Source organism: Gymnoscopelus braueri, assembly GCF_963280865.1.
Source record: "Gymnoscopelus braueri genome assembly, chromosome: 9".
In the NCBI taxonomy this organism is placed as follows: domain Eukaryota; kingdom Metazoa; phylum Chordata; class Actinopteri; order Myctophiformes; family Myctophidae; genus Gymnoscopelus; species Gymnoscopelus braueri.
In genome coordinates this window covers 51,025,319-51,049,839 of record NC_137610.1, presented here as the reverse complement: position 1 = coordinate 51,049,839, position 24,521 = coordinate 51,025,319, and the positions used below count along the sequence as shown (strand labels likewise).

Genomic DNA, 24,521 nt, shown 5'->3' with positions numbered 1-24,521 from the left:
GTCCTCAGAGTTACTACAGGGGGTCCGCCAAATCTTTGTGTGATATGATTTTTTTTTTTTTACCTTAACCACTTGAACCCTAGCATCCCTTTTCTGAGGAGAACTTTAGCCAAAAATAGCAGATCTACAAGCTCACAACGCCTCGCAGCGCGAGGCGTTGTGAGCTTGTAGATCTGCTATTTTTGGCAAAGAGGTAGAGGTGTAGAGGGAAAAAAGAGCAGACCAAGTAAACTAAAAAAGTGGAATCTGAAACACAATTTTATACAATATAGAGGGGGTCCCTGCTTCATCTCTCTCTCAGTTAGGGGGTCCCTGGCCTGAAAACGTTGAAGACCCCTGCTCTAAACTATAATAATACACTGTAATAACAGCTTGACTAAAGTTAACCGTCTCTCCACTGGTTCTTCAGCGTAAAGTGAAGAACAAATGCATTTGACAAAGATAGATAGGTGCTTCACAGCACCAAAGGCTACAGTAAATAGTGCCAAAAAAAAGGCCAAATAACCACTTTTGGTTGATTGATTCAGCACCGGTTCATAGAATGGTGGTTGTGGAATAACATTTGACCTGGATCATGTGAGCAAACGATCCATAAATAGCAGCTTAAGGAGCAGGAAACCGGACCTGCGTACATCCTCAGTGTGAGAGAGTGCTGAACTGAGAAGTAGGCCTACATTCACTCAAGTACTGTTCTTGTAATGTAATGTAATGTAATTCATTATTTGTCACTGTATATTTGCACATACTGTAGGTGAAATGTGTCCTCTGCATTTTACCCATCCTGAGTATCATTTTAAGGTACCTTTAGTTTTCTTAAGTATTTCCGTTCTTTTTTACTCCATTTTGTATTTGATTATTTATAGATTTAGAATAGATTATTTTTACAAAACATACATTAACGACTTAATGCCCTGTTTTGTCGTTTTGACAACATTTGAAAAAAAAATTTGTGAAATGGGAAATTCTGCATAAAGAGTAGCCTACTTTTTCCTTTGGATTCTTTACCTACATGTATATTTTGATGCCAATACGTTTTTGTACTTTTACTCAAGTACATTTTTGAATACAGTACTTTTACTTGTAACAGAGTATCTCTACATTGTGGTATTGATACTTTTACTTAAGTGCAACTAATCGGAATACTTCTACTTCCACCACAGCCATGTAGCAGTAACCCCCCCCCCCCCCCCCACCACCACTCTGACCCCAGTGACCTGTGTAGTTTGTGGCTGGACCCCGCCTCCGTGTTCACACACTGCAGTACTGAAGCCATGTGTGAGTAGCCCTACATATGTGTAGGCAATTTTCGATTCTTTTACTTCTACTCCACTACATCTCAGAGGCAAATATTGTACTTTTACGCCACTACAGTTATTTGTAAACTTTACATTAACCACTTCCGCCCTATATATACATTTCGGCCATTTGAGTAATGAGTACTTTCTACTTTTGGTACATTATGTACATTTTTATACCAATACTTTTGTACTTTTACTCAAGTCAATTTTGAATTCCGGACTTTTACTTGATACTTTTACTTAAGTAAAACATGTGAGTACTTCTTCCATCACTGACCAACACATGGCTACTCTCTACCATGCAGACATTATTAACTTGGTCACTCACTCTCATGTTTTTGTTCCTTATTACTTGTTTTTTCTTTTCGACCACAATGTTAAGAATGTTATTTCGATTTTAGGTTCTTGGTTTAGCTGGGATCCTATCCACAAGTTTCCTATAGGCCTTGTGGGCATCACTTCCTGTCGATTTGATCCCCGATACCTTATCAAATCGACAGGAAGTGGTGCCCACCACCATGCCCTATAGGAAACTTGTGGATAGTTTCTTGAGACACTATACACTGTCTCTCTGTATTCTATGTATGTGTTTACCTTGTTTATTGTAAGTCACTCTGGATAAAGAGCGTCTGATAAATGCCTCCATTGTAAAATGTATTTGTAATTGTCACTGTCGGGTGGAAATCTTGTTTCTAAAACTCCAAAACATATTTATAAAACCCACAGACACTTAACCCTCCCTATTTTGGGCGTGTGATTATAGGTGACAAGTTTCACAATGTTTCACTTTTGAGTTTTGACAACTTTTGAAAAAACTTGTGAAATTGGAAGAATCTGCATGAGTAGGCCTACTTTAACTTGTCTCTGGGTGGTCCTCAGACCAGTCCTCCATCATCGCTTCCAGTCACTTACAATGTAATGTGACAGCAGTACATGTACTCAAGTACTGTAATTAGGTAAAGTTTTGAGGTATTTTGAGGTATTTACTGGAGTATTTCTACTTCTACTCCACTGCATCTCAGACGCAGATATTGTACTTTTACTCCACTACAATTATTTGAAAACTTTAGTTACTAGTTACTTTGTAGATTTTGATTATTATTAGAAAACAATACATTAACCCCTTCAACCCTATACATTTCGGCCATTTGAAAATAACCGAGGTACAAGCATTGTGAGCTTGTAGATCTGCTATTTTCAAAAGATGTTATACATTTGAAAACGTGGGAAATGGGACACTCTGCCTGATGAGTACTTTTACTTTTGGTACTTTAAGTACATTTTGATACCAATACTTTTGTCCTTTTCCTCAAGTCAATTTAGAATTTCGGACGTTTACTTGTAAAAGAGTCTTTCTATATTGCAGTATCGATACTTTTAATAAGTAAAACAATTGTGAGTATACTTTTCCCACCACTGTGTAACAGTAATATAACAGTAACAGTAATGTGACTGTACAGTATGTTCTCTGGAGAAGAACATCTCTATGGGTTGAACCGTATCCCAGAATGCTTCAGTGCGTTTGCTGGTCCCTCTCCTCAGACAGAACATGGTGGTGATTAGAATGTTCTTGAAGGTCCAGCAGCTGCTTTGTTGTGTCTTTGACGCCCATTCATTAAGCATCTGGAGCGGCTCCACTCCCTCACTAAGTATACCGGTCCGCGACCAAAACCAGGCCTTTTTATAGTCGGACCGGCAGCAGGCCAAGCTCTGATTTGAACGTTCGGGAGGCTTTAGCGAGGAGGGTGCGGCCCCCATCGGGGGCCCACCCATCGGCACATCAAGAGCCCCGGGTCCCCTCTCTTAACCCCGGGCCGTCTCTGACACGCCGCCACGCCCTTTCATCATCCAAATAACCTCATACGCACACGTGCTCATTACCCTCCAGAAATGAGAGCCCTCGCATGGATGTTTTTAGCCTCGCATGGCTCTCACCAAACCCGCTGTTTTCATAAGACTAAAAATAAACAGAGTGGTAATTAAGTACTGTACTGTATACCTACCGACCAACCCCAGAGACTGCCTGTTCACAGGCCTCTAGTCCACTGAGCAAGGCATGAGCAGGCTTAAGCCCCCTATAGCTGCACTTTTGCCATCGAAAGTCGAGAGTCAAAAAGTGCTCTGTGTTTTGGCTGGTGTAAATGACATTAGTTTAACATTTTCTTCAATTTAATAGAATTGCCATTACAGGGATAGTTCACCCAAAAACATCATTTCTATGGATTAGTCACCCTATGGCAGGGGTCTGCAACCTTTAAAGTCAAAAGAGCCATTTTGGACCAAAAAATAAATAGCCTCAAAATCTATTTTAGCTCTATAGCACTAATGCTGGTGCCATGCCAATACATGTGTTGCAGGCTTTGATGCGAATTTGACAGAAATGTTGAAACGTATTATTTATTCTACACATCTTTACACTATTGGAGCACGTAAGAATCTATTTCTCATTACAGCAACGATAAATACAATTTTAAATGTGAAAGAAAAAGAAAAAAACATTGTTAATTTCCATGTAATGTTTTCTATACAGTAGCTACAGGGAGCCACAAGGGAAGGGCTGAAGAGCCACATGTGGCTCCAGAGCCGCAGGTTGCAGACCCCTGCCCTATGGAGACCTGAATTCATGGATATTGTTTCATTCCTAAGCCTATAATTTGATGACCAGCGGACCGGTAGGCAGCGGTTCCGGTAGGAGACACAAAGGAGACTCTTTGTGTCTCCTACCGGAACCGCTGCCGGTCATCAAATTATTGGCTTATAGGAATGAGACAAAAACAAAAAAATATCCATAAATTCAAGTCTCCATGGGCTGACTAATGCATAGGAAAAAAGTCATTTTGAGGGTGAACTATTCCTTTAAATACCAAGAGGGAAATGTACGGTAGTATCTGCAAAATAACTGAAATGAAATGTTTTAAGATTTTACAAATTTTCCAAAATAGTGAAAATCTACCACCGGTTGTCGATCGGCTATTTTCGTTGTTCGTTGTAGGACAAAGTATATAGAGTTAAGGTGGTAAAGAAGTAGGCCAGAAGGAGCCCCTACACCCCAAAATCCACTTTCCAAACAACACAATACCCTACATTCCAAATAGTCAAATAAAAAACTAAGTTTCAGATCTAGAAGCTTACCTCGCATCGCAATGTGATGTGCTGTGAGCTTGTAGATCTGCTATTTTTGCTTCTTAAAAAAAAAAAAGATTACAAACCCCTTATATCAGAGTCAAATCCTTCGATATTTTATTTACTAAGCTGACTTATGAAGGTAGTTTTCCAGGTCCTGTTTTAAACCTGGATTTCTGTATTGCAGCTTATATTCAGATCAGCAAATTCTTTTTTTTAGGATATCACATGATGAAATACCACAGCTTAGACAGCACAGAATACGAACCACTGAACAGTGTGAGGGTATGCATCATGCAAACATGTACACATGCACTACTAGCTGTTTGAAACATTCATTGTGTACAGTATAGTATTCACTAATGTAGAAGGTGCTGGATTCAGTACTACAGTATGTGTTTACCGGTAAATGTATATGACATTTATTCAGTGGCGTAAAGTACATTTACTCAAGTACTGTACTTAAGTACAATTTTGAGGTATTTTTTTTTACTTTAGTGGAGTATTGCCAATTTTCAATACTTTTACTTCTACTCCACTACATCTCTGAGGCAAATCTTGTACTTTTACTCCACTACAATTATTTGAAAACTTTACTTACTAGTTACTTTGTAGATATAAATTATTACATTATAAAACATACATTAAACACTTCAGCCCTATTTTATACATAGGCTATTTGAAAATAGCCTATCTACAAGCTCACAACGCGTCGCATCGCGACACGTTGTGAGCTTGCAGATCTGCTATTTTCAAACATTTGGTGGTGCTTTATACTCACTGATGTAGAAGGTGCTAGATTCATGTTTTAATGCATAGAACAGGGGTCTTCAACAGGGGGTCCGGGACCCCTAGGGGGGCCGCAGAGTTACTACAGGGGGTCCGCCAAATCATTGTGATAGGATTTACTTTTTTTCCTCCATTAACCACTTGAACCCTACCATCTCTATTCTGAGGAACATTAGCCGAAAATAGAAGATCTACAAGCTCACAACGCCTCGCGCTGCTTGTAGATCGGCTATGTTCGTCGAAGAGGTTTTTGGTGTAGGAGCAAATCAAGTAAGTATCGATGATACAGTGATGTGATGCTAGTCAATGAAGCTATCTATGAAATCTATGAAAAAGTTGAATCTACAACACAATTGCATGCGATGTAGTGGGGGGGGGTGGGGGTCCCTGCTTCATCTCTCTCTCAGCTATAGGGGGTCCTTGGGCTGAAAAGGGTTGAAGACCCCTGGTATAGAATAGGGCTGTGAATCGTCTGCTATCTCACGAATCGATTCGATTCCGATTCTTGGGGTCACGATTCCGATTTTTATCGATTTTTTCAAAACAAACGATTCTCGATTCAAAACGATTCTTGATTCAAAACATAGGATTTCAGGATCTACTCCAATCTGCTGGCATGACAGAGTACATTTATGCAGCTGTTATAATTGTAAAGGTTTTATCAACTGATAATAATGTAAACACACAAAGGTAAATCCAAGATCCTCCCAAAAAAAAAGAAAAAGAAAAAGAAAAAAAAAATCGATTAAAAAAAAAATTAGAATCGATTCTGAATTGTCCAACAGTAGAATCGCGATTCGTATTCGAATCGATTTTTTCCGACACCCCTAGTATAGAACGATAGATGGAGGTGCAGTACTTCATACTCACTGATGTAGAAGGTGGATGGAGCCTGGTGTCCATCAAACTGCAGCACCAGAAGGTGGCTGGTCTGACTGTCGTGGCGAAGCCACAGCGCGATGGCGAGGATCACTCCTCCTGCCAGCTGATGATGTCACCGTGATGTCACCGTGATGTCACCGTGATGTCACCATGATGATGTCACCATGAGGGAGAAGGACAGCGCGTTAGTCTTTTGACTAATTCAATAACAACCTTAAACGTTATATACTCATCAGTGGTGGAAGAAGTACTCAGATATTTTACTTAAGTAAAAGTAGCAATACCACAAAATACTCTGTTGCAAGTAAAAAGGCCTGTTTCCAAAATGTTACCTGAGTAAAAGTACAAAAGTATTGGCATCAAAATATACTTAAAGTACCTAAGTACTTAAGTACAGTACTTAAGTACAGTAGGCTACTTGAGTAAATATACTTAGTTACTTTAAACCACTGATACTTGACCAGAGACTATTCTAGACAAGTCAAGTCACATTTTATGTGTGCTGAAAACTCAAATAATGATGACAAGATTAAACACTAAATGAGTGCAATGCAAACATAACGTAAGTAACGCTATCTTGGCTTTCCACATGGGAGAGAGACCGGGGTTGGAATCCCGGGCGTTACAATGGAGGGGGGTGGGTGGGGGGGGGGGGGAGTGTAGCAGTATAGTTACAGTGGCTCAGCTTCTGCCTGATGAGCAAAAGCCTAATGTCTCCCCCTGTCAAAAGGGGAAATCCCTGTTAGCCTAGTGGATCAACATTCTAATCTATCTCCACTGGTCTTTCACCAGTATGAAAGTAAAGTAGAACGTACTTAGTTATCTGCATTTTTTTCCTGCATTGTTTTTGTGTGTTGTTTTATTTTGTTGTTTCCTTTGTAAAGCCCTTGTTTTGAAATATGCTATAAAGTTGTCTTATTATTATTATTATTATTATATGCTCGAGGTACCTACAATGACTTATAAAAAACACGGTGAAGCAGCATTCTGCTTCTACGGGCCGACAGCGTGGAATAAACTCCCATTACACCTACGACAGTCAGCCTCTGTGGATAGCTTTAAAGCACAGCTCAATACCCACTTCTTCACTCTTGCTTTTAGCTGATTTTTTAAATTATTATTATTAATATGTTTTGGCTGAATCTCTGTGTTGTTATCCACGTCCTCACTGTATTGCCTGATTCACTTTTTGCTATTATTTTAATGTTGTTTCATGCTTTTGCTTTTCTTTTTTGCTTTATTGTTAAATTGGTTGTAACTGTAATTGTATTCTTGCTCTGTAAAGCACTTTGAGCTGCATTTCATGTCATGAAAGGTGCTATACAAATAAAGTTTAGTATTATTATTATTATTATAGTTGATCATTGAGGCCTCTTTTCCCCTCTGCTTAGTGTGTTTATAGCAGCTTATATCAGCACCGTTCATTGTTCTCCCCCAAACAGGAAGCTGGTTCCCTGTCAGCAGGAAGTGGCGGTTCACAGTGACACCAGAATAACCTCCAGTCCTCCTCACACACGGGACAGGAAGGCCTCCATCATGTCAGCTCTCTGGGTGTTTATGTCAACCAGACGCCACGTTTAAAACGCCACCGACAGGGAAACCAGGTGACAAGCCATCGATCCTGAGCTGAGCTGCTGCTGCTGTTACTACAACCACAGGATGGACCCTGGAATGTTAGGGAGGGACTTTTACACCCAGTAAGGGCAGTGGTGTAAAGTAACTAAGTACATTTACTCAAGTGCAATTTTGAGGTATTTTTTTTTACTTTACTTGAGTATTTCCAAATTTCAATACTTTTACTTCTACTCCAGTACATTACTTTTACTCAAGTACATTTTGAATTCCGGACTTTTACTTGTAACAGAGTATTTCTATATTACAGTATTGATACTTTTATTACATGTAAAACAATGTGAGTACTTTTTTCCACCACTGGGGATGGCTCAGGGTAGAGGACAGAGTTTTACACCCAGTAAGGGTGGGATGGCTCAGGGTAGAGGACATAGTTTTACACCCAGTAAGGGTGGGATGGCTTTAGGGTAGAAGACATCGTTTTACACCCAGTAAGGGTGGGATGGCTTTAGGGTAGAAGACATCGTTTTACACCCAGTAAGGGTGGGATGGCTTTAGGGTAGAGGACAGAGTTTTACACCCAGTAAGGGTGGGATGGCTTTAGGGTAGAGTACTGAGTTTTATACCCAGTAAGGGTAGGATGGCTCAGGGTAGAGGACAGAGTGACTTGCAATGGGCCTGGTCTACAAGATATGCGAGAAAACAGCGATACCCATGTACATGTCAGGCTACTTCAATAACGTAAAAGCAGTGGTGGAAAAAGTACTGCCATTTTATTTGTTAACACACGTTTTAACAAAGCTAAAGCTCTATATTGTAATAGTAATCATTGTAATGAGTGTGTTTTTCCTTCTTCATTAACAGGGGTCTAAACAGAAAATACATTTTCAGGTGGGTTGTCAATTTCCATCAGGAGAGATTATACCCATTTTATAGTGATCCAGTTTCTTTTTATTTTTTTTATTTTTTATCCTGTATGAGCTGGAGACCCCTGTTACTGAACAAACATAAGATCACATACTGCACCTTTAAGTGATCTGAGGGGCTTTCACTGCTCTAGTGACAGTCTGTGTGGTCTTAGAAATCAGTGATTATCTCTGGGTATCTACACTGTAAACATCCTCAGTGTAAATTTAACAGACCCGTAAGGGTTCTTTTTGGTTCCTAAAGTGTCAATGATTTAGCTGGAGGGACACCTGGAAACCCCCTCAAGGACCCCTAGGCTGGGAGTCCCAGGAACTCGTTGAGAACCACTGTTCTGGACAAACACTGGATTCTAGATCAACATCAACTGAACATCAACAACATGATGACACCACTGTATAGGCTATAAATAATAACAACTGAACTTGCAAACCGGACAATGTGAAAACAAGACCAGAAAACAGACCAAGACACACACACACACACACACACACACACACACACACACACACACACACTCACTCACTCACTCACTCACTCACTCACTCACTCACTCACTCACTCACTCACGCGCACGCGCACGCGCACACACACACACACACACACACACACACACACACTCACTCGCTCACTCACGCGCTCACTCACGCGCACGCACACACACACACACACACACACACACACACACACACACACACACACACACACACACACACACACACACACACACACACACACACACACACACACACACACACACACACACACACACACACACACACACACACACACACACAGCGCTGTGGTTCTCTGTTGGAGACGCCAACCACCAACCGCCCACAACCGTTATGTTCTGACCCAGCAGAGCAGAACATAACACTCTATTTATGGATGTAAAGAAAGCATCTCATCATATCTCTATAATAATATATATATATATATATATATATATATATATATATATATATATATATATATATATATATATATATATATATATATATATATATATATATATATATATATATATACTGGCACTGCTAGTTTCATAGAACCCAACCAACCTCCCCACATATAGCAGTTCAATAGTACCTTCTTTAATCACCACGTATGGATAAGTCCAGTGGTGTAAAGTAACTAAGTACATTTACTCAAGTACTGTACTTACACTTTTGAGGATTTTTTTTACTTTCCTGGAGTATTTCCAATTTTCAGTACTTTTACTTCTACTCTACATCTCAGAGGCAAATATTGTACTTTTTACTCCACTACAATTATTTAAAAATTTTAGTTACTAGTTACTTTGTAGATTTTGATTATTATTACAAAACACACATTAACCACTTCAGCCCTATATACATTTAGGCCATTTGAGAATAGCAGATCTACAAGCTCACAATGCGTCTCGATGCGACGCATTGTGAGCTTTATAGATCTGCTATTTTCAAAATATTTCTATACATTGAAAACTTGTGAAATGGGACATTCTGCATAATGAGTACTTTCTACTTTTGGTACTTTAAGTACATTTTGATACCAATACTTTGTACTTTTAATCAAGTACATTTTGAATTCCAGACTTTTACTTACACAGTTTACTAACATAGTATTTCTACATTGCAGTATGGATACTTTTACTTAAGTAAAAAATTTGAGTACTTTTTCCACCACTGGAAAAGTCCTCCTACACGATTCACAACTATATTCATTCATTAATAAACGCTATAGGCGAGCTGCAATAGATACTCTTAATTTGGTTTAATGGCCAGAACAGAAGTTATGTTGTTGTAGACTATAGTTTATAAGATTTATCTTCTTCCTCCTCCTTTTCATATGTGGAATATGTTTTAAAAAAATGTAAATTAAATCTGAAAAGTAACTAGTAACTAAAGTTTTCAAATAATTGTAGTGGCGTAAAAGTACAATATTTGCCTCTGAGATGTAGTGGAGTAGAAATAAAAGTATTGGAAATTGGAAATACTCAAGTAAAGTACAAATACCTCAAAATTGTACTTAAGTACAGTACTTAAGTAATTGTACTTAGTTACTATCCACCACTGGTCTTGATCCAAGGCTAGTTAAAGAGTTAAAGACAAATAAAAACATGCTCGACTCACCCAGAAAACAAAGTTAAAGAAGAACAGCATAAATTTGATGCACTTGGTGCATCCTACTACGGCCATGGTGACGATCGGGTCAGATCCACTGGTGATGATCAGGTCAGATCCACTGGTGATGATCAGGTCAGATCCACTGGTGACGATCAGGTCAGATCCAGTGGGTTTTTGACCAGAGAATAGAAAATAAGAATCAGTGGGTTTGTGTCTGGTCTGGTGACCTCTCCTCTCCTCTGCTACAGTGATGTCCAGGCAGACTGAGCTTCATTCACAGAACTGGACGGATGTTTATTCAGACCCTGAAAGAAAACTCCTCCTAGAACGACTGACTCTGAACTGAACTGCCCACATAGTGGATGATGTGGTCAGTGGGGCGGAGAGGCTGGGTCCATAGGCTACACCCACTGGTAGCTTAATTGTTAACAGAGTAAAACAAGTTTAAAAAAAATAGAGTAGACACTTTGGTAGCTTAATTGTTAACAGAGTTAAAAAAAAGAAGAAAAAAAGAAGAAAAAAAGAGTAGACACTTTGGTAGCTTAATTGTTAACAGAGTTAAAAGAAAAGTAAAAAAAAAAAAAAGTGTAGACATTTTGGTTCCTAACTATCAATCATTTAGTGTTATTATGGCGAAGGTTTAAGGAAAAAGCACTGAAAACACATATTATTATTATTATTATTATTGTTGTTCCAACTTCCTCCAATGCATTTTTGGGTCATTCTTCTATTAGGAAAATGAATACTTTTTTACTTCTACTCCACTACATCTCAGAGGCAAATATTGTACTTTTACTCCACTACAATTATTTGAAAACTTTAGTTACTAGTTACTTTGTAGATTTTGATTATTATTACAAAACATACATTAATAACTACTTCAGCCCTATATATATTTCGGCCATTTGAAAATAGCAGATCTACAGATCTACTGTACAAGCTCACAATGCGTTGCGATGCAACGCATTGTGAGCTTGTAGATCTGCTATTTTCAAAATATTTTTTTAATACATTTTGAACTTCTGAAATGGGACATTATGCATAATGAGTACTTTCTACTTTTGGTACTTTTGACACCAATACTTTTGCACTTTTACTCAAGTACATTTTGAATTCCGGACTTTTACTTGTAAACAGATTGTGTTGGATAAAAGGAAGGAGTGAATCTGGTCATAATATCATCAGAGTGAGAGGAGAGCAGAGGACACACATTTACAATGTGATGTTCCGTTAAGCAACAGCGCCCTCTCCTGGTAGATCACATTCTATTCATCAAACCAAACGCACCTGCTAGTAAAGATGCACACACACACACACACACACACACACACACACACACACACACACACACACACACACACACACACACACACACACACACACACACACACACACACACACACACACACACACACACACACACACACACACACACACACACACACACAAAGTGGGGTTCGGGGACCCTCAGGGTTCTTTGAGGGTTTTTTAAATGGACCCTTACAGGTCTGTAACTCTGAGAGCGTACACATGGAACCAAATGGACCCTTACTCTGTACACATTTATTATAAATCAAATATAAAATATAGAATTATAATAGATAAATAAAATAAATAAATACAAATAAATAAATAGATGTATACAGATATATAAATAGATAATAGATAGATATATAGATAGATAGAATAAATAAATGCATACAGAAAAACAGGGGGGGTAATTTAATTTATTTTGGCAAGCTAGAAGACTTGTGTAGGTCCAGTTGTAAACGGCAGACAGGGGGGCAGACAGGGGGTGCATGGGGGTCCCTTCTATGTGACTGATAGTGATAGTTAATCACCATTATGTACTGTATAGACTACAATTAAATGTAGGCTACACAGCCTACAGTAGAGAACGTACAAGATTAGAACGGCTATTTTTCATCCGAGTTTCACTGTTCACAGAGTAGGCTACTGTTAGACAATACGTTAGCCTAATTATGGAACATAAATGACAGACCATAATAGGCTATTGTACCAAAGCATGTCTAACAATAACCACATGGGGTGTTTATTGTTAGACACATGGGGTGGGTGGGCGTTCCAATCGTCCCATAGATAAAATGTGTATCAAACAGGGCGGGGTCCATCATGGTCTATAATGATGATATCATACTGAAGGCTCTTCTTCTTCTTGACATAATTAAACAAACACAACAGCTTCATGGGATCAGTCCAGGGCTACAAACCAGTTGATCTTGAAGTGCTTGTGTTTGAACAGCAGGCTGAACACACTGCGTGTATGTACTGTATGATCACTGCGTTCATTCACTGTCTGATGCTCCGCTCCGTGGAGAGAGAGAGAGAGAGAGAGAGAGAGAGAGAGAGAGAGAGAGAGAGAGAGAGGTTATTTAATTTTTGAGGAAGCCCTTTTTGATTGATCCCCCCTCACCGACACCCCACTCCTCCCTTCCAATTTCCTACGTGCAGTCGGATAGATAGGAGAGAACAGCCTAGTGGACACACACACACACACACACACACACACACACACACACACACACACACACACACACACACACACACACACACACACACACACACACCACACACACACACACACACACACACACACACACACACACACACACACACACACACACACACACACACACACACACACACACACACACACACACACACACACGCACCTTTTACCCGAACAACCAACGGACGGAAGATCTTCGCCTTTTTTGGGGGGGGGGCACAAAAAAAAAGAAAAACCTGAACCGAACTGAACAATAGATGAATGAAAACAAAGTGCCCCCCCCCCTGCACCCCCCTCCCCTCCCCTCCCTATAGCCGACACAACATCAGCTCCAGCTGCTGCTAGACTACAGAAACATCCAGATCCTCTCTGTTGATCCTCTTGTGTCCATGTGAAGAGAAGAAGACGGATATAACGGATCGAATATCGGAGGAGAACGAGGAGAGGACAGGACAGACAGACAGACAGACAGACAGACAGACAGACAGACAGACAGACAGACAGACAGACAGACAGACAGACAGACAGACAGACAGACAGACAGACAGACAGACACACACACACACACACACACACACACACACACACACACACACAGACAGGGAGCTGTCCCTTCAGCACCACCGCAGTCACCTTGATGCTGAAAGTCAGAAGCGGCCACAGAGCGGCTCACCGCGCTCTGATGATCCGCTAATGAGCTGCTCTTCCCGGCGGGGGGAACAACAAGCTGCCGCTGGAGGATCCATTCTTTGTTTTTTTTGTGCTTTGGATCTGGATCGTAAGAATCATCCTGTAGCTTCACTTTGGTTCCGTTTTAAAATGTCTCCATTAACCTCGTGGGTTTTCACACCGAGGAGGATATAGATGTGTGACGACGTTCGTTCTGAATGCTGTTGATCATTTGGGATTTGGATTCTACCCTTCAGCGACAGACAGGCAGACAGACAGACAGGCAGACAGACAGACAGACAGACAGACAGACAGACAGACAGACAGACAGACAGACAGACAGACAGACAGACAGACAGACAGACAGGCGGAAGCGTATGATCTGTAGCCTCCAGAACAGGTGTTTATAATGGAACGTTTTTACACGTCTTCTCAGAGCTGCTGCTGAGACTAAAATCTACCGGTTCCTTTCTTTCTTTCTTTCTTTCTTTCTGGACACCTCTTTTGTTTCATTCCTCTGGTTGTTCTTGCTTCTATAATAATAATAATAATAATAATAATAACAACAACGCATGTGTTGCGGGGGTCCTTGATCCTCCCGTTGTGCCCTCCTCAGTGACCGAGGAGGTTGTGATGATGAAGATGAAAAAGAAAAATAAGGTAACTTCTCGGAGACATGCCTAGGATGCCTAACCCACCGACTTAACGCTAATACCCTATAGGGGTCTCCACCCTAACCCTAGGAGGGGGTCTCCACCCTAACCCTACCCCTATAGGGGTCTCCACCCTAACCCTAGGAGGGGTCTCCACCCTAACCCTAACCCTAGGAGGGGGTCTCCAGCCTAACCCTAGGAGGGGGTCTCCACCCTAACCCTACCCCTATAGGGGTCTCCAACCTAACCCTAGGAGGGGGTCTCCACCCTAACCGTACCCCTATAGGGGTCTCCAGCCTAACCCTAACCCTAGGAGGGGGTCTCCAACCCTAACCGTAACCCTAGGAGGGGTCTCCACCCTAACCCTACCCCTATAGGGGTCTCCACCCTAACCCTAACCCTAGGAGGGGGTCTCCACCCTAACCCTAACCTTAGGAGGGGGTCACCACTAACCCTAGCCCCAGGAGGGGGCTCCAGCCTAACCCTAGGAGGGGGTCTCCACCCTAACCCTGACCCCAGGAGGGGGTCTCCACCCCAACCCTAACCCTAACCCCATAGGAGGGTCTCCACCACCACAGCCATGGGTCTGAGCGAAGTGGAGAAGGAGCGCGTCGTGATCAACGTGGGGGGCTTCAAGCACCAGACGTACCGCAGCACCCTGAAGACCCTCCCCGGCACGCGGCTCTCCTGGCTGGCCGAGCCCGACGCCCCCGAGCACTTCGACTACGACGCCGAGGGCCGCGAGTTCTTCTTCGACCGCCACCCGGGGGTCTTCTCGCACATCCTCAACTACTACCGCACGGGCAAGCTGCACTGCCCGGCCGACGTGTGCGGGCCCATGTACGAGGAGGAGCTGGCCTTCTGGGGCATCGACGAGACGGACGTGGAGCCCTGCTGCTGGATGACCTACTGCAAGCACCGCGAGGCGGAGGAGGCGCTGGACAGCTTCGGAGGCGGCGGTCTGCTGGACCTGTCGGGGAGCGAGGACCCCCAGCAGGGGGGGGCGGTAGGGGGGGCCGGGGGCGAGCCCCAGGAGGCGGCGGAGGGCGCCACGGAGGCCGACGTGGACGTGGACGAGCTGACCCGCACGCTGCCCAAGGCGGACGGGCCCGGCGGCGCCCGGCACGGCACCCGCTGGGGCCGCTGGCAGAAGCGCCTCTGGTTGCTGTTTGAGGACCCTTACTCCTCCAAGTACGCAAGGGTGAGTAGAGGAGCTATAGAGCTATATAAACCAGACCATGACCATCATTACCATTGAGCGTATTCTGTGATAAAACATTGTTCTGGAGCCACTGGTTTTTAACATGGGGGTCCCGGGGGAGTAGGGGACCACCCTATGGGGTCCAAATGGACCCCGACGCTGTTCGAGGACCCTTGCTCCTCCAAGTATGCAAGGGTGAGTAGAACAGTGTTGATTTTGACAGCACATTTTTGGGCGGTGAAACCGCCCCTATAAGTGAGATTTGGAAAAATTTACAAATATCTTGGGCAGTGAAACCGGCCCTAAAAGTGAGGTTTGGAAATTTGTACAATTATCCTGCGCTGTGATTGGCCAATCACAATCTATTCAGGACTGTGATTGGCCAGTGTCACATGACACATGTGCATAGCCCTATATAAGCAACCATAACTTTACAAAAACCATAAATTGGTTTTTGTAAAGTTATGGTTTCGTCCATCATAAAGAGTGTTTCAATAAATGTATTTATCTTTTGTACATGATTGGTTGACTCCATTCAGTATTGTGATTAGCTAGCAAGACACCGCCCACTTCACACAGGGTGTGATTTTTTAATTTAGTTTTAGTCATATTTTTGTCATCTGAAATGCTTTAGTTTTAGTCTAGTTTAAGTCGACTAAATCTACAGTTGATTTAGTCGACTAAAATGCATTTGGGCGGTGCCTTGATGGCGACGTAATGGCTGATTTTACACTTGTTTGCATGCCGAAAATAGACGATCTACAAGCTCACAACACGTTGTGAGTTTGTAGATCTGCTATTTTCAGAGCGCAACAAGCATAAAATGACTTGTCTTTTAGTTCTACTGGATCTCTTCTCCACTAGATCCCTCACTAACATTTTAGTCCAGTTTGTATTTGTTGACAAAATTGTCAATATATTTAGTCTCAGTTTTAGTCATCATAGCTTAGTTTTTATTTAGTTTTTATCTAGTTTTCGTCAGTGAAAAAAAGGTAGTCGACCAACATTTTTTGTCAACGTTTTAGTCAACGAAATCAACACTGGAGTAGAGGAGCCAGACCATAACCATCCCAGAGCTTAAGCATTGATTTATTATGCGATAAAACATGCGATAAAACATTGTTCTGGAGCCACTGGTTTTTAAAATGGGGGTCCTGGGTAGTCGTGGGACCACCCTATGGGGTCCAAATGGACCCTGACAGGTCTGTAACGCTCAGAGTTACATTAAAGGGATAGTTCACCCAAAAACAATCTTTTTTTTCTGTCGATTAGTCACCCCATGGAGACTTGAATTCATGGATATTTTTTGGTCGCATTCCTAAGACAATAATTTGATGACCTGCGGACCGGTATAGGCTAGCGGCTCCGGTAAGAGACACAAAGGAGACTCTTTGTGTCTCCTACCGGAACCGCTGCCGGTCATCACATTATTAGCTTATAGGAATGCGAGAAAAAAAGAAAATTCAAGTCTCCATGTGGTGACTTTAATCCATAGGAAAAAAAAAGCTATTTTAGGGGTGAACTATCCCTTTAACGTGGAGAATTTTACAGTGTTTATTGGGGTCCCGGAGGAATGACAAATTGTGTCAAATGGGGGTCCATGGTGGCCTAAAGCATGTCAAACTGGGGGTCCTTGGAATAAAAAAATAACTAAGGCATAGAACCCCTGTTCTGAATGATGTACAGTATAGTAGTAGAAGTAGAATAACCTCCTACTCAGGCTGCATCCATCTATTCACACTGTTTGACAACATTTTATTTCAACATTTGATTGGAGGATAAACTGCTTAAGGTGCATCATTTGGTCTTCCAGGGGGTCCTCAGGGGGTCCTCAGGGGGTCCTCAGGCACAACGCACAAACAATGACAAGAAACAATCACACAAAAATCAACAATAACATGGACAAAACATACACATGAGGCTCTCACACCATCCCAGAACTATATAGATCTACAAAACATACACATGAGGCTCTCACACCATCCCAGACCTATATAGATCTACAAAACATACACACGAGGCTCTCACACCATCCCAGAACTATATAGATCTACAAAACATACACACGAGGCTCTCACACCATCCCAGACCTATATAGATCTACAAAACATACACGTGAGGCTCTCACACCATCCCAGACCTATATAGATCTACAAAACATACACATGAGGCTCTCACACCATCCCAGACCATTCTACATCTCTTAACAAAAAATAAATACATGAAAAAATGAAATAAAAATGAGCTATAAGAATCTAAATACAATCAATGAGATAAAACAAGAATGAAAAGAAAGAACAGTTAGATTTGAGCAATTGATCTATAAGTGAACTATAGGTAAGTTGTTCCAATCAGAAGGTGCTTTAAACTTAAACGAACGTCCCCCAATGTCTTCCTGTATACGGGCAGAAGGGCGAATCAATGCCAATGCGTCCCTATAGCGTCCAGATTGCTTATTAAAGGCGGAAGGGACATTGATGGAGCGTTCTCTCAGCTCCATGAGGGCTCTCTCTCTCTCTCTCTCTCTCTGGGTTGACCTTGAAATTGCTGCTAGCTCCCCAGGGAGTCTCCTGGGACAGGGGAGCAGAGTCTTTACTGTAACACACACAGAGAGAGAGAGAGAGAGAGAGAGAGAGAGAGAGAGAGAGAGGGAGGGAGGGGACAAGAAAGAACCCAAGGATCTCAGTGACTTCATCTGAAGTAGAGCCCCGGATCCATTTACATGCAAATTAGCCCCCCTTTCCCCCCCCCCACCCCCTCCTACCTTCCCCATCTTAACGGGAAGGGTAAGGTCACGGGACAGACGGGATCTCCTGTCAGTTTGGTTTAAACGGGTCAGACCACTCAATAGTATATAAATCACCACCGGCCGGCCTCTGGGATGGCATGCCTCCAGACCTAAAGGCTAAAAGTGGGTTTGTTGTTTGGAGGTGAGATTCTTGGACCTAGTTTTTTGAATGGGCATTCTTCCATGTGGGGCAACGAGAATCGGCCCTCCTCTCCTCTCCCCTCCCCTCCCCTCCCCTCCCCTCCCCTCCCCTTCTCTTCTCTTCTCTTCTCTTCTCTTCTCTTCTCTTCTCTTCTCTTCTCTTCTCTTCTCTTCTCTTCTCCTCTCCTCTGGCTGGTTGACAGTGAAATGACTTTCCTCCTCAGGATGTGTGTTTTTTTCTGCATCGGTGACCTGTGTGCTCCTTACAGGAGAGACTGCTGTGTTGCTGCACGTGACTTCACAGATGCACCCATTTCGGATGATGTCACTGAATGGGACATTATCACGTTTAAATCAGACTATTGACTGGTCTAAGTGCAGTAGGTGAGATACTGACCTATACCCACGGGGCTCAGTAGGTGTTTTGTATAAAGTATAGTTTTGGACCGCGATGGAGGGGGAGGTCGCAACGTTCGGCGCGAGAACTCCCTCGCTTTAGCTCGCTCGGTGGTATTGGTATCCAAATGTACTTAAAGTACCAAAAGTAAAAGTACAAAAATGTTTGAAAATAGCCGATCTACAAGCTCACGACGCGTCGCGATGCGACGCGTCGTGAGCTTGTAGATCGGCTATTTTCAAATAGCCTAGGTATGAAATAGGGCTTAAGCGGTTAATGTGTGTTTTATAATGTAATAATTGATATCTGCAAAGTAACTAGTAACTAAACTTTTCAAAGAATTGTAGTGGTTACGAGTTAGCCGGCCAATCTCACGATTCGAATAGTATTTGAAGCTCCATTACGTGCGTTTTAGTTTTTGCAGTCACTATCGCAGTCCTATAGTGAATCATTAGGGAGGGAAAATGACAGAGCGGCAATAAATGACGCCTATTATGTGTGAGAACTTGTTGGATGGAACCAGTCCGGTTCCTCCGGGCTCTGGAGCCCAACCAGTGTTGATTTTGACAGCGCATTTTCGATTTAGTTTTAGTCATAGTCTTTTGAATAAAAGTCTGTTTAGTTTTAGTCATATTCTAGTCATTTGAAATGCTTTAGTTTTAGTGTAGTTTAAGTCGACTAAATATCATACAATTTTAGTCGACTAAATCTACGGTTGATTTAGTCGACTAAAATGTATTTTGGCGGTGTATGATGGCGCCGTAATGGCGGATTTTACACTTGGTTGCATGCTGAAAATAGCCGATCTACAAGCTCACAACATGTCGCAGCGCGACGCGTTGTGAGCTTGTAGATCTGCTATTTTCAGAACGCAACGAGCATAAAAGGATTTGTCTTTCAGTTCTACTGGACCTCTTCACCACTAGATCCCTCCCTAACATTTTAGTCTAGTTTTTATTTGTTGACGAAATTGTCAATGTATTTAGTCATAGTTTTAGTGATCATAGCTTAGTTTTTATTTAGTTTTTATCTAGTTTTTATCTGGTTTTCGTCAGTGTTAAGAGGTAGTCGACCAACATTTTTTTGTCATAGTTTTAGTAGACGAAATCAACGTCGATCCCAACCCTAAACTGTGACCATGTGATCAGAGGGATTAGTGATTATGTCTCTGACAGAATCCCAATCATATTGATCACAATCACACGCTCTATTCAGCATGTAATCACCCTTGAAGTATGGCCCTGGTTCTCAATGTGGACCCCTAGGGGTCCTTGAGGAGGTTCCAGGAGGGGGCTAAACGGTTGATAATTAGGAACCAATACGACCCTTATGTGTGCCTGTAACTCTGAGAGTGTACACTCTCAGAGTTTAATGAACACTGAGGATTTTAAGGTTGGGTCCCATGCAGAGATAAAACATAAAATTATCGTATCATTGATTTAACCAGGTTAAAATACTCATTGAGATTAACATCTCTTTTCCAACAGTGAGCTGGCCACGAGGCAGCATCATTACAACAATAGACATACATTACACACAGTAGTACACTATATCACACACAATATCCAGTTAAAGTGCAACACCGGATCAGGAACTGAAATGGTTATCGGAACAACTTCAGGTGCAGCAGTTTGACAAACATTTAAAAGCGATCACACTAGTCTCTCTATCCTGTAAAATAGATGCATCCCCCAAAGTGATCAGGTTCAGATCCTATCAACCATCTTGTTGTAACCAATTTGATATTGTTTACTATGTGCCTGTGAAGGTGCTCTGGTTATGCTGTTTAACCTGGGCATAGGCAGGGATTCAGGGCGCAGCCTATATCTGGGGGTGTCACAGGTGCACAGCAGCGGAATTGGGTACGCCACCGGAAGCCATACAGTTTTTCAACCGTATCCATGTTTTCAGTTTGTTTGAGTGTTTTCAGTATGTTTTCTTCTCACAAGTTCGTTATTCATATATCCGTTCAACACCCGGCTGTTGTTGATGCTGTCATCACCTGCATCAAAATAAATATTTGAAACGCATATTTCAAACAACGAGAAGGCCTGATTGACTGTCGACAGTCAACACCACGCGTTGGAAAAGCTTCATATCAAAGTCCCTCACTGACAAATTATTGTTGTTGGGTTGCCTTTATACCTCTCATTCTAAAATCATATCGAATGGGGGTCCGTGGCTTAATCATAATGCATATCAAACGCAGCGGTCCTTGAGATAAAAAAAAGGTGCAGAATCGCTGTAGTATGCTACAGTGAACGGGGCTCAAAACCATAGTGTACGTGCATATAGTACACAGTGGTTTACTCAAGTACTGTACTTAAGTACAACTCAGAGGTATTTTAGTATTGAGTATTTCCAATTTTCAGTACTTTTGCTTACTCCACTACATCTCAGAATTTCATCTTCAGCCCTATATACATTTTGGCCATTTGAAAATAGCTGATCTACAAGCTCACAATGCGTCGCGATGCGACGCATTGTGAGCTTGTAGATCGGCTATTTTCAAAAGATATTTATACATGAAATGGGACATTCTGCATAATGAGTACTTTCAACTTTTGGTACTTTAAAGGTATCATGACATTCATTTTCACTTTTTTTATTTTCAATGTTTTATTTGGGGTTTTATGACCTCAATTACACCCAAAAAACCTGAACTTAGAACATTCAGTGGATTTTCTGTGGTCTGGGGTTTTCTGAATAATTAGGCTGAAAAGTAATCTGAGCTTGGCCCTTCGACAGTGAGGTCACAGTCGAATAATCCCGCCCACTCTCCTCGTCGCCCCTCCCCTCCCCTATCCTTTCCTTTGGGGGGGGCGGAGCAGAGGCGATGATTGACAGGCAAAATCCCTCACCAGCGACACCCGCAGGCAAAGATTTCTTTTTTCATTGCAGTTGAAAAGGCTTTAGAAATGTGAGAGAAAAACACCTGCCATGGATCACTGGAATGGAATATTCACTTAAAACTTTTTGTACACTTTTGAAGGACCAGGACAAAGACTTTGAATGTTGTGTAAAAGTGAATGTCATTAAACCTTTAAGTACATTTTCAAACCAATACTTTTGTACTTTTACTCAAGTAAATGTTGAGTATTTCTACATTGCAGTATTGATACTTTTACTTAAGTAACAAATGTGAGTACTTTTCCCACCACTGATAGCACATTAGTTGTAGGATTATTTCCAGAGAGCAGTCGGTGCATGGGGAGGCAGACAGAGCGTCGGCTCTCATCTACATTTCACTAAGGAGTGACAGAGTTCTCTCTCTCTGACTGGCAGAGGGATTAATTAGCAGTGTGTGTGTGTGTGTAGTTAATTACAGCCTGTACTGTACTCACAGAATGGAAACGCTCCCATCAGCTCCTCATCAGCCACGCTACAGGGCCGCCGAGCAACGGCCGCCGTGCACCGTCAGCCAACCGAGGCAAAACAACGTTAACCTTGCCCTCCGTGTGCCAGAGCGTTCTCGTCCTCCCGCTGTCACAAATGCCATTATTTAAGGGACAATCTTAGTAAAACGCTGCACTTAAAAAACGTCCAGACAGCACAGCGCTGCCCCCGGTGGGGGAAATGAGGATCAAGGAGGCCTCATCATCATCATTACTTAGACCGATGGGTCTGTAACTCTGAGAGTGTACAAATGGAACCAGAGCCATTTATGGTTCAATCTTTAGTAACAGAGATGTGACTCCAGATGAGCTCAGACAGAGCACCGGCTTCGGATGCTGTCAATGCATTGAATGGGACATTATCACCTTTAATGAGACTATTGCATGGTCTAAGCAAGTGAGATACTGACCTACCCGCAGGGCTCAGTCCCCAAACATGATTTACCATTCTGTGCCTATCAGCACATAACTCTATCGGTACATAACTCTATCGGTACATAACTCTATCGGTACATAACTCTATCGGTATAACTCTATCGGTACATAACTCTATCGGTACATAACTCTATCGGTACATACAGTAACTCTATCTGTACATAACTCTATCGGTACATAACTCTATCGGTACATAACTCTATCGGTAGATAACTATCGGTACATAACTCTATCGGTACATAACTCTATCGGTACATAACTCTATCGGTACATACCTCTATCGGTACCTAACTCTATCGGTACATAACTCTATCGGTACATACCTCTATCGGTACCTAACTCTATCGGTACATACCTCTATCGGTACCTAACTCTATCGGTACATAACTCTATCGGTACATAACTCTATCGGTACATAACTCTATCGGTACATACCTCTATCGGTACATACCTCTATCGGTACATACCTCTATCGGTACATAACTCTATCGGTACATACCTCTATCGGTACATAACTCTATCGATACATAACTCTATCGGTACATACCTCTATCGGTACATACCTCTATCGGTACATAACTCTATCGGTACATAACTCTATCGGTACATAAGCTCAAACAAACTTCGCGACTCAGAGAGGCTTATATGTTGTTGAGTGGAGTCCCACAGGGCTCTATGCTAGTGTATTTTCTGTTTTCGCTAGACATTACATATCTTTTGCTGAAAATAGCCGACATTCAGATCTGCTCTTTTCTGTGTTTCCCCCAGAATAGGGATTGAATGGGTTAATGTGGTTAACAGGCCAGACGCTGATGATGGCTCTGCTCTGCTTTGTGTTCCAGGGACCAAACTGTAGCTAACGGCTACAGAAGAACATGTAAAAGCCGTCGTTAATAAGTAATAAGTCATAAGTACACAGTAGAGTCTGCAGGGTTTATTCTACTAGTTAAGAGCGTTGAAATGGACTCAAGTGGACCCACAAGGGCCCGTTTGATGTCCATCATTTTACACAGTTTAATTAACACTGAGGATTATTACTGTGTACTGAACATGAGTTAGTGTTCAAAGATTCATACAGAGATGAGATCATTAACATTTTATATGTGTATGAATGATTGCGTTGAACAATGTAAACGTCATGTGTTTTCTGAACACATCATAATGTCATAATAATAACACTTCCATATATGAAAGTGTGGACAGTAGGACAATGAACTGGACAATGATAAGATCTTCTGAAGGAACGTATGGTTGTGTGTGTGGTGTACATGCATTGTTGTGTGTGTGTGCGTGTGTACATGCATGGCTGTGCGTGTGTGTGTGTGTATGTGTGCGTGCATGCGTGGCGCATAGTTGTTTGTGTACATGCATGGCTGGAGGTACATGCATTGTTGAATGTGCATTTGCGCGTGCGTGCGTGCGTGTGAGAGTGAGTGTGTGTGTGTGTGTGTGTGTGTGTGTGTGTGTGTGTGTGTGTGTGTGTGTGTGTGTGTGTGTGTGTGTGTGTGTGTGTGTGTGTGTGTGTGTGTGTGTGTAAATGCACAGGTCAGACACACATCATCAGTGTTCAGTCATTCAGCTGCTGCTGATCTTGTTTGTCTGATAAATTGGTC

At 42.1% G+C, this 24,521-nt stretch overlaps 2 protein-coding genes across 6 annotated transcripts in view; one reads left to right on the top strand and one right to left on the bottom strand.

Moving 5' to 3' along the window:
- Window positions 1-11,025, bottom strand: part of LOC308091362 (CD81 antigen-like) — a 156,576-nt gene extending 145,551 nt beyond the window's left edge. For all 5 annotated transcript variants that reach the window (XR_013933703.1, XR_013933704.1, XR_013933705.1 and 2 more), the window contains exons 1-2: window positions 10,706-11,025; window positions 6,081-6,195 (exon numbers count right to left, since the gene is read on the bottom strand). Coding sequence is in view for 1 of the 5 variants with exons in the window: in XM_080436925.1 (XP_080293051.1) it covers window positions 6,081-6,195; window positions 10,706-10,771 (181 nt within the window). In the remaining 4 variants the exon portion in view is untranslated. The remainder of the gene's footprint in view (window positions 1-6,080; window positions 6,196-10,705) is intronic.
- A 4,106-nt stretch (window positions 11,026-15,131) lies between these two features.
- The window catches only part of kcnc1b (potassium voltage-gated channel, Shaw-related subfamily, member 1b), a gene marked incomplete at both ends in the record, with an annotated part of 20,405 nt that continues 11,015 nt past the window's right edge, over window positions 15,132-24,521 (top strand). The window contains one exon of the mRNA XM_080438222.1: window positions 15,132-15,752. Coding sequence (XP_080294348.1) covers window positions 15,132-15,752 — 621 coding nt within the window. The remainder of the gene's footprint in view (window positions 15,753-24,521) is intronic.